The sequence below is a fragment of the Pundamilia nyererei genome, unplaced genomic scaffold (assembly GCF_000239375.1).
Source record: "Pundamilia nyererei isolate P.nyererei 1_Seehausen unplaced genomic scaffold, PunNye1.0 scaffold00287, whole genome shotgun sequence".
Lineage (NCBI taxonomy): Eukaryota > Metazoa > Chordata > Actinopteri > Cichliformes > Cichlidae > Pundamilia > Pundamilia nyererei.
Window position 1 is genome coordinate 20,550 of NW_005187688.1, and position 10,746 is coordinate 31,295.

The 10,746-nt window shown below is 45.5% G+C and overlaps 1 protein-coding gene across 1 annotated transcript in view; it reads left to right on the forward strand.

Annotated features, from left to right (window-relative positions):
• The window catches only part of LOC102212596 (trichohyalin), a 19,358-nt gene extending 11,302 nt beyond the window's left edge, over positions 1-8,056 (forward strand). Inside the window, exons 12-23 of the mRNA XM_005750793.2 lie at positions 8-101; positions 572-649; positions 751-897; positions 977-1,086; positions 1,184-1,480; positions 1,561-1,688; positions 2,579-4,662; positions 6,514-6,666; positions 6,765-6,914; positions 7,432-7,482; positions 7,622-7,684; positions 7,763-8,056. Coding sequence (XP_005750850.2) covers positions 8-101; positions 572-649; positions 751-897; positions 977-1,086; positions 1,184-1,480; positions 1,561-1,688; positions 2,579-4,662; positions 6,514-6,666; positions 6,765-6,914; positions 7,432-7,482; positions 7,622-7,684; positions 7,763-7,990 — 3,583 coding nt within the window. The 3' untranslated portion in view covers positions 7,991-8,056. The remainder of the gene's footprint in view (positions 1-7; positions 102-571; positions 650-750; positions 898-976; positions 1,087-1,183; positions 1,481-1,560; positions 1,689-2,578; positions 4,663-6,513; positions 6,667-6,764; positions 6,915-7,431; positions 7,483-7,621; positions 7,685-7,762) is intronic.
• Positions 8,057-10,746: the final 2,690 nt, after the last annotated feature.

The following is a 10,746-nucleotide window of genomic DNA, read 5'->3' on the forward strand; positions in this document are numbered from 1 at the left end:
CAATGCACTGGTTTTGTTTCAGAGTTGAGACTGAGGTGTTGGAGAACGTCCAGCTAACAAAGCGGGAGACTTTGACCCAAGCAGAAATGTATAGTCTGAAGGTAAACAGGCTCAGTCACTCAAGCAGTTTTTATACCTGAACTGAGACGGAGCAGTGATGTGATATTTTACGTGGAGACCAAATATCAGTCAATGAAAATCATAATAAACTCCTGCGTCACCATTCTGAGAGAACGTTAGCCCAGCAAACGTGGCATAAATCAACAAAAACCATCCAGCATAGAATGACAGACCTGCCAGTCGGACCCCGTTCAGTTACAGACTGATGACTGGCTGTTTGAAAAAGGTGATAAATCACATTAAATGTGATTCAAATACTACGCTTACTGCAAAATGTTAAAAATCACAATCATATATTGTGAAACTATCGTATTGTGGGCGATTTAGCTTTTCTTCCATTTAGCACACAGCAGGAAATGGTCCTCTTCAGAAACTGTTGTCACTAAAATAAGTAGTGCATCATTTAAAACAGCTGAACATCTTCTGGTGTCGTCGTCCTCTTTTCTCGCAGGGAGCACTAGAGAGGGAGCAGCTGGACAAGCAGCGAGCCGAGGAAGACGCTTCTGATATGAGAGATGCCTTACAGAAGGTACAGACATGACACCGAGAACGTGTCTGTCCTCAGAGGAAGACTCGTAGCTTGCTCATTTGCATAGAATGACGCTCTGGCTGCCATCTTTGTCTCATCAGTCCAGGGAGTGCGTGTCGCGTCTGTCGTTGCAAGAGAGCGCGTTAAGACGGGAGGTGGAGGAGGGACGGGATGCGCTAGACAAGCTGTCCACCCTGAACTCTTCTTTGGCCTCAGACAAGAGAGAGCTGCACAAACAGCTGCTGCAGGTACTCCTCCCTACATGCCCCTCTCTGTGGCTTCCAGCTTTAGTACATCATGTAAGTCAGTTCACGTGTCTGTTACCAGCTGGAGTCTGAGCTGTCAGAGGGCCAATCACAGCTGCAGGCTCAAAGGTCACAAGTCAGTTCCCTGGAGAGGGAAGTCAAGACCCTAAACATGGATTTCAGCAAGCTCAGGTGAGGTCAGTTTGCACCCAAGTCGTCAGGCCAGAACAGTAAAGTTAATTTGATTTCAATCCTGAATAATTAGAGTGAATTGTGCTGTGTCTGTTAGAGTACAGAGAGAGGCTGAGGAAGATGCTGTTCAGCAGCTGAGAGGACGAGAGCCAGAGGAAGACGGGAGCTTTCCCTCTGTGGGTGAACAGCAGGTGGATGACCGGTCCTTTCAGCATGCCGCAATGTGTGAGGAGCTGAAGGAGGTGCAGGACCGGCTGGGGCACGCAATGGAGGAGGTGAAAAATGGGAGCATACAACAGCAGGAGCAGCTCAGAGAGAGTAGGCGGCTACAAGAGGAGCTGGATAGTCTGCAGAAGCACAAGGAGCAGCTCGAAGTTGATCTGCAGGAGATCCGGTGCTGAGCACGCGAAATAAAATCAGGGTTTGTTTGTACGGGTCGCATCATACTGACATCCTGTTTCTCTCTGCCTGCAGGTCCCTGTCGCTGTCTGCCCACCAGCAGCTCAGTGAGCAGCAGAAGCGTCTCTCACAGTCAGAGGTGGAAAAATGTCAGCTGAACACACACATCCACACTCTGAAGCAGGCCAAAGACACCTTACATGGTCAGTGACAGTACGCCTAAAGTCATAATATCAAACCTTTAAGAATAATGAAAACATATAAACGTGGCACTTCAAACCAAATTCCAAAAAAGCGATGAAGATATAAAAACAGAATGCAGATCTCATAAACCAACATTTTATTCACAACATTAAACATGTTTGAACTGAGAAAATGGGCCTGTTTTAAGACCACTATTAGTCGGTAACACATCTCAACAAAGGTGGCATCAAAAGGCTGAAACATAAACAGCACCAGAGATTTTAGCTTAATTGGCAACATGATTGAGTATTAAAAGACATCTTAGAGAGGCTCTCTCCCAGGGTGACCGAGCTCTGACTTGCCTCTCTTCAACCAGCTTCTCAGATGTTCGATGGCTTTATTGCTTCACAGGACTCGTTGTAGTGACTGGCCCCAGAGCCCCTACACCCCACCTCCACAGGTTTGCAGCATGGCTTTAACCCCTGCCTCCAACACTTGGCTACCACGTCTGCTTATTTCCCCTCTTTCTTTCCTGAGCCTCCTCTAAGCAGCTTTCCCACGGGACAAGCAACCTGACAGGTTTAGACTCCTCAGACAGCAGCAGCCTTGAGTGTGCTGATCACAGTCCTGTCTCCCTCCAGTCTCCCACTGTTCCCAGCAGCCTGTCTCGAGACCACAGCTGCTCTCCTCCTCGGACAGAGTTGTGAGGATTGACTCGATAGCTCTGAGGACAACATGTCTCAAACTTTCTAACGTCCACACACACTCTGATTAAATGCAGTGTGAATGAAGTCATCCCAGTGAACACACTCAAGTGAAACATATCAGTTGTGCTGACATTAATAGGAACAACAGTGATTTTCATGTAAAGTACTTTAGTTGTATTTAAAACTTTTTTGTCTTTTTAAAGGGGAGATCCAGTGTCTGAGAGGCGAGCTGGAGGAGATGATGTCCAGGGCAGAAGATGAGAAGAAGAGGAGAGAGATGAGTGAGGAGGAGAGGAAGGCACTGCAAGAGGACATGGAGAGGATGACAGAGGAGATAGAGAAGCTGAGGAGGAGGAGAAGGAGGGAGGAAATGGAGAGGAAGGATGAGACGGAGACCGAACAGGAAGAAAGGAGTTTCTTTAGTGAGAACTCGGGGAGAAGAGGAGCTGAGGTGCTGAGGAATTGCATTGAGGGATTAACTGAGGAGGTGGAGGAGAGGCAAAGAGAAGAGGAGAAAATGAGGAAGGAGGTAATAGAGATGAAGACTCGAATCAACCTCACGATAGAAAGAGTACAGCGATTAGAGGGAGAGAAGGAGGAACTGGAAGAGGAGGTAAAGAGGACAGAGGAAAGGCTGAGAGAGGAGAAGGAGTTTTGGGAGGAGAGGAGAAGAGAGGAGACGAAGCAGAGGGACAGAGAAGTGGAAGCCCTCTGTGAGCGGATGGAGAGATTGAAAAGGGGGGAGGAGGAAAAGGAGAAGAAGGTGGACCGGCTGAGGACAGAAGCTGAGAGGGACAGATGGAGGGTGAGAGTGGAAGAACAAGAGGAGGAGATTAACAGACTGAAAAAAGAAATCTCAACATCACAAGAGGATGAAAGGAGAAAGAAAGACAAACTGCTCGAGGAGAAGGAGGAGGTGGTTGCAAAGCTGCTCGAGAAGCTAAAGGAGAAAGCGGCGGAGGCAGAGCTGATGAGGCAAAGGCTGAATGTGGCCAATGAGAAGTTTAATGAATTTAAGGCAGAGGCGAAATGTAAGGAGCAGAGCCTGGAATTACAGGTGAGGGAGAGAGAAGAAGTAGGGGAGGAACATCGGGAACATCTGAAGGAGGGGGAGGAGGAAGGAGAGAGGGACCATCGAGAGGTGAATGCCAGACTAAAGCAAAAGGAGGTGAGAGGAAGTAGGAAAGGTATGGAAAAAGATGACACGATCTCCTCCCAGGTTAGGGAGCTACAGGAGGGACAGACAAAGAGCGAGGGAGCAAGGAAAAGAGTAAGAGAAATGGAGGAAGCCCGTGACAGGCTGCAGGTGGAGATAAAGGAGTGGCAGGAGAGGGCAGAACACAGCGAGAGTGAGACTACAAAGCTTAACCATATCTGTGTGGAGCAAGAGGAGGAGGTGCAGCGGTTAAGAGCTATACTGGAGGAGAAGGACGAGGAGAGAAGAGAATGGGAGGCACTAAGTAGAACCGAGAAAGAAAACACGAGGAGACTGCAAAGTAAGCTGATGGAGGTCGGGGAGGAGAAGAAGAGATTAGAGGAGAAAGTTAGGGAGGCCGAGGAAGAGAGAGAAGCACTTAGGAGAGCTGGGGAGGAGACAAAGAGGCTGGAGGAACAACTGTCTGAAGTAGAAAGTGACATGAAGGACCAAAGAGAGGTGCTGAGGAAGACGGTGGAGGAGAAGAGGAGACTGGAGAACACGCTAAAGGAAGTTCAGGAGACGACGAAAGGAGAAATGGATGAGCTGATGATACTGAGGGAAGAGAAGAAACGTCTGCAGGATAAATCGATACAGATGGGAAAAGAAGCTGATGGACCAATGAGAGCGAAAGAGCAGCAAGCAAGGCTGTTGGACACCGAGGAGGAGGAGGCGTGGACTCTTAGGAGGGAAGTGCAGAAGGAGATGGAGAGAAGCAATCTAGAGATGTCGGTGCTTAGGGAGGCGGTACAAAAGGAGAAAAGAAGGAAGGAGGAGGCACAAGATGAGCTGTTAAAATGGAGAGAAGAAGCACAATATCTCAGAGAGGTGTGGGGAGAGGAGACGCAGGAAGAGCTGAGGACGACTAAGATGGAGTTACTGGTTATTAAAAAAGAGCTGCAAAAAGAACAAAATGAGAAGGAGCAGATAAAGGAGAAGCTACGGAGGACGGAGGAAGAGGTGACAGCGCTCAAGGAGGACGTGCAGGAGATGGAAAACAACAAGCTGACAGAGACGAAAGATGACTTTCCTCAGGAGGAGTTGAGAGGAGTGAAGCAGAGCGTGGAGGTGATGGTACGAAACTCCCTGCAGGTACTTCAGTCTGTCAGTCACACAAACACTGTAGAAACAGTCATCCTGACAGTGATACTGCTTGAACTGAAGAAACCAGCCTGAGGTCAAACTGCTTGAACCCTCTGCAGCAGGGGTGTCAAACATACGGCCCGCGGGCCAGTATTCTGTCAGCTCCAGCAGTAACACGAACCATATATCAGTAAGAAGAACAACGTGCTGTCGTTAAAGTAAACCTCGTGTACTCACCGTTTGTCGTCTGTACGCTGAACTGAACGCTGGAGTTATTGTGACTAAAGCATTCTGCATGACTGAACACAGGATGTACAATCACATCCAGCCAGCGAGCCTGATCTTCATCACTGCTGAGAATCCATGCAGGCAGGGGTGGGACTTTATTTTGATAGGCTCACCATGTGGCCAATCAGATGCACAGACAAACTGGGATCATACCATTACCGGTCTTATGGAATCTCAAATGGTTTGACTTTCCAAAAGACACCAAGTGTAGGTACGTAGAAAGACGGGAGAGCAAGCGTGTCGGGAAATAGTGAAGGAAGGCGTGAAAACGTGCAATGAGCAAACATCTGGCTGCATTTCAGTGACACTGGTGTCTGGATGAGTCTGTGTGCTTGAAGCCATTTGATAACTCTTAACTTGTTTGATTTCTCACCACAAACAAGCACGAGCAGAAAGTTTGAACTTTAACTGTTTGTTTTTCACTTTCTGCTGTAGAACGACTGCAGTTAAAAACCAAAGGACTGTCTGGGCAGTAGGCTGCCAGGACTTTGTCTGTAATTTTGCACATTTCTCAGCCCGTGAAAGTTTATCCATTAGTCAGACCTCAGATTCAGGAGGAACAATGTGGTTTTCACTGTTGTCTCAGAACACCTGACCAACTCTTTATCCTCTCAGGATATTTGAGGTGCAGGAGAGTTTGCACACGTGTGGGTTTTGGCTTGGAGAACTTGTCTGCGTTTCTTGGGCAGTGTCCTATTGGGAGTATGAAATGTCTGGCCTGTTGTTACGGGCCACTCTGTCCCTGTACAACCATAGCGAGGGCTTGGTTCATATTGCCGGCAGTAAGACGGTTTCATTTTTGGTGGGTGTTTGACTCTGTCAGGCTCCCTTTTGTCATGATTGTGTTCATAATATTTATGCACAGAATATGTAGCTATAGCCAGGTGGTGGAGGGTCTCCCCCTCGGTGGCCTCAGGATTTCGTCTTTGCTTTTGTGGACGATGTGGTTCTGTCGCCTTGGCGACCTCCAGCTTGTGCTGAAGCGGTTCACAGGCTGGGATCCCATGTTTTACAGTTTTGGGTCGTCGATCTGTAGTTTATAGCACTCTCCCGTGTCCCTGTCTTCTGTCACAGCAACAAACACCAGTGACACAGTGCCAGTGAAAACCACATGCCCACCCATCATGATTCCAGCTGTCCACCCAGAGATTATCCAGATATTGTTTTTTGCAACCTGGAATGATCTCAAGACTCTTTACAAGAAGTAACAAAGAAACAGGTTATACCTGTTAATGAGTGAATTCTCTAACTGAAGCCTAAAACGTGTGTAAGTCCTCGTATAGTGTTTGTTCAATGCCTGAACTCTGCTATCAGATCAAACTGTGAATAATAGCACTGCCCCACTACACTGATCATTCAAACTTGTGTTATCAAGGATTTTATTGAAGCTGATCACAGGGTGTTAAATGCTTCTGAGCTGAAAACGTGCTACATAAGTTCACAAAGATCTGGGGTTGAGCTTAAGCATTATTATAAATAACGTCATCTTGTATATGGGTTGCATGTAATCGCTATGACGCTGTTCTGTTAATTTGACATTGTAATGTAACTGTTTTTATTGCTGATGTGCAGGTGGACACTCAGAGTCAGAGCACAGAGGAGATGGAGGAGGATCAGGATGGAATCGGATTAGCTGGATCACAGCAAACAGATGCAGCTTTGGTGGGCTATAAAAGGAGACCCCAGCAGGAGGAGCAGAGCCCAGTGGCCACGTCTGATACAGAGGTCAGTTTGTGGTCAGGCTGTCAGTGCGGCTGTACTCAAAGTGCATCGACAGGAAACGGGTTGTAAAGTGGAGCTGTGTGGGGAAAATGTGTCTGCAGGGTTTGAAGGAGAGACTGACGGTCCTGCAGAGTCTGGTGGCTGAACTGGAACTGGATCAGAAACGACTGAACAAGAAAAACTTTCATCTGGAAAATCAGAAAGACAAACTGAAAAGAGCGACACACACACTGAGAGAGACGCTGCAACAGGTATACACAACAATGAGACAGGTACACGTGCACGCACCCAGAGAGACGCCGTGTACACTTCTACATTAAGCCACAGTGACACAGCAGGATGCAGTTTGTCTTAAGTGACCTGAGTTGATTGCAACCACATCCCAGCAGATGTGCCGCGGAGCTTTAAAGAAACGTTGCCGTGTCTTTGCTCCACGTCACGTAAAATAGTGTTGGATCTACTTTTAACACAAGAAGTGTCGAGTTGCACACAGCAAGGTAAAGTGGCAAGAACTAGGACCCAGGAGCAGCACAGAGAATCTGGTCAAACTATGTTCTGATATAGGATATAATCTGGTCACCATATTTGCTCCTGGTGTAAACAAAGGGCAAAAGAAGTCTGAGCCACAGACCCAGTGTGAGCCTAGGACGACACAGATTTCAGTATGCAGAGACACCATCTTGGCATACTGAGGCACACAACACTAAGAAAGGTATCCAGATACACAGCAGACACACTGACGTGAGTACACATTATTGTGTATTTCAGGTGGAGGAAGAGCGCTCAAGGCTCAGACAGCAGCTGAGTGAGAGCATCCAGGTGAGACACACAGTTCCCTTATTACAGTAATAATTACAGGTTGTGTTAGTGTAAGCGCATTTCTCCAGACTATGAGGTGTGTGTTTGTGACAAATGTCAATAGAGACACGTGTGGTTGCAAACCTATTGTGTGTTTTAGGGGTCTTTAACCACCACAGAAGAGCAGCAACTGAGGAGCAAAGTGAGGGAGCTGCAGGACCAGGTGAGTGCAAAGCACCAAAAAGACTTCCTGGTGTTCTGATGTCAGGTGGGTGCTGATGATGTCTCGCCTCTCCTCCAGGTGAAGCAGCTCCAGTTTGCACTGGCTGTCGGTCAGCAACAAAGGGCAGAGTTCATTCAGCAGTCCTCCCGAAACAGCCAGTCAGTGCTCTCTCTGAGACTTGACCTCAGTGATTCACTAGCAACTATCACACAACATCCAATCCCATCCATCCTAGAGTCTGAGACACAGCGATTGGATCGTAGCATGAGGGAGGAGGAGCTCAGAATGTCCTTCAGCCAGCTGTGAAAATTCAGGACCAAATGTTCTTAATTACTTTACACTCATTAAATTGAGAGGTAGAGCCGTCTGGAACATTCAGGTCTCTTCTCTGTGAGCTCTTTACCTCATGTTTATTTATTTAACCTTTATTTATACAGGCAGTCCCACTGAGACCTGCTGTCTCATTTACAATAGAAAGTATAGGCTCTGCCTCGTACTCATCCAAATAGAGCTCTTCCTGTCAGAGGATTCAAAGCAACTAATTAAAACCAGCCAATCAGAATACAAAGGGAAATAATGCACATACACCTGCTTTTCTTGCTATTAAAGCCAAAACAACCTTTTCTGCATTGTTAGAATTACACAGAATTAACACGATTTAATAACAGTTCTGGTGATTATTGCTGCATCGTAGACATTACTTTGGTCTTCTTCTGTGACCTCATGGTTTCTTTTCTCTGCTTCACACAAAGCAAAGAAATTCTTATTTTTCAAATTATTGTCAGTGTTTCTGCATATTTATTCTTCTGTTTTTGTTCTGTGGTTATACTGGTCATGTTTCACATGCTGCCACTTTAATACTTTTGTCTCATTTTAGTACCATTATTTCTGTATACAGTCATGTAATAACAACAGCACTTTTTACAGCCACGAAGCTTAAAAAGCTGATAAACGTTTACAGTCCAACAATGCCGCTTATTTATATTTGTTTGTTTTAATGCGCAGCTCTTCCTCGAGCATAAACCCAGACTCACCTGAGTCAGAGTGGCTCAGGTGAGTCTGGGCCATCATGTTGTCTTTTCTAGATCCAAAAGAGACAATTTTTTTTAACACTACCTTATTAAGGTGGCCACCCTGATTACCAAGATGTATTTATAAATTGCACAGGTGTAAGGTGTACCCATTTATACTGAGTACTAATATTAATAAAATAATTGTCACTCTGCAAAACTGAAGGATCATGGATGCAATGTTCACAGCAGCTGTGATGCTTGGACACTGATTAACGCAGAACAAGTGTCACAATTGGCCAGTCTGAGGGGAAGTGCCACTAAATGTTTGCAGTGCCTTCCCACAGTCCTCCAGTCCGAGCTTACACAGGCTCATGTTGAAGTCAAAGGTCAACTCGTGGTGTGTATTTGTGTGTAAATATGTGCGGCCAGCTCGAGGAAGCGTCCCGGGCGGGAAGGAAGCTGGTTTAGACAACACCCTGAAATCTGAGAGCTGCACCTGAATCAGCTGACTGGCCCTCCAGTTCATTTCCTGTTTCATCAAATCACTGTCAGTGCGTAGAGCAGCGAATTAACTTGTACAAGTTTACATTTTTACAAACACTGAAATCCCAGATTTATGATAGTTTGCTGTTTTTATAGTTATTCATTTGTCAACATAAGAGCGGAGACAGTGATTACATCACACATTCATCATCATCTCGTCTCATTTTCTGTTACACATTAATCATGAGTCATTTGTCTTATAAACTGACTGATGGAAAATTGTCACAGTTGGATCTTAGATGTAAACATGAGGCTAAAATGACTTTAACACTGAACGTGTGTGAAGTAAGGTTTAAAATGCAGCTGCAGACACTTTGTTCTGAACATTAGTTTGAGGTTCAGGTGTGATGCACAGCCCGGACAGCTTTAGTTTGAACTTAACAGCTACTTTTAAAAGTTATTCACTTGTATTTTATAATAAAATTATTCTAAAGTTGTCAAACATTTTATGCTGTCTGATTGTTGAATTCACAGAATGATACTGAAATAAATCATAAATGCTATTTGGATTTTTCTTTGTTACCTTTTTACAAAAATATATTTTAAGCAGCAGAAAAAACAAAAGCTTGTAAATGTTTCCAAAGTGGACTCTGTGGCAGATACCAGTGTGACAAAATCAGAATAAATGAACATGTTAATAGTGTTTGTTTGTTTTTCGTGGAAACCGGGTCCAAATGGCTCTTTGGGGCTCTAAGGTTGCTGATCCCCTGGCTTAGGAAGACAGAGCCGGAGCCCAGTACGGGACACCTGCCTCTACATGCTTCACCTGTCGCTGGGACTGTAAACAGTGTGGATGTAGATTCAGCACCTGACCGGACCTGCAGTGCAGTACTGAAACAGTTTAACGTGGAGCCGGAGTCGGTTTGCACAGAGCAAAGAGGGTGGACCGAGATGCTGAGGTCAAGCTGGGCGAAACAGCAGCGCTGTCCCTGTGATCACCATTAAAACCTTTACTGGGAAAAAGCGCTCAGGAGTCCTTCATCAAAGCACCTGATCAACAAACGACGTGAAGTTGTATTAAAATACTCTGGTGAACTGTTAACTTTGGTACCATGTTTCAATTATAAGGGTTTCTAAAAGCTGAAGCCAAACAGGGCTGAGTCTAAAGGGGGGCACGAGGTGTACTAGACCGTATTTACTTCAAGGTTTTCAAACCTTTTTCAAGTGAAATGATTTAAATTGCCGTCTCAATTAAATAGAATTAATGTTTAAAGTATAAAAATAAAGCTTTTTTCACAAGCCAATAAAAGCATACAGGACTGGTAAAACACTGAGCCTCTGACCTGAGTGGTTTATTATTAATATTAATTAAAGTCTACACCATCATAACATCTTGTTTTCAGCAGCACAGAAACGTTGCACAGGGCAAACTCCAGGATGCTGTTATGCTCCCTTCTCTTCACTGCAGCCTCCACATTCTCCTTTAAAGGCTTACAGACACAAACTCACTTAAACACACAGAAACACATGTAGAAAAACTCAAAGCCTTCCAATGAGACGGGAAAC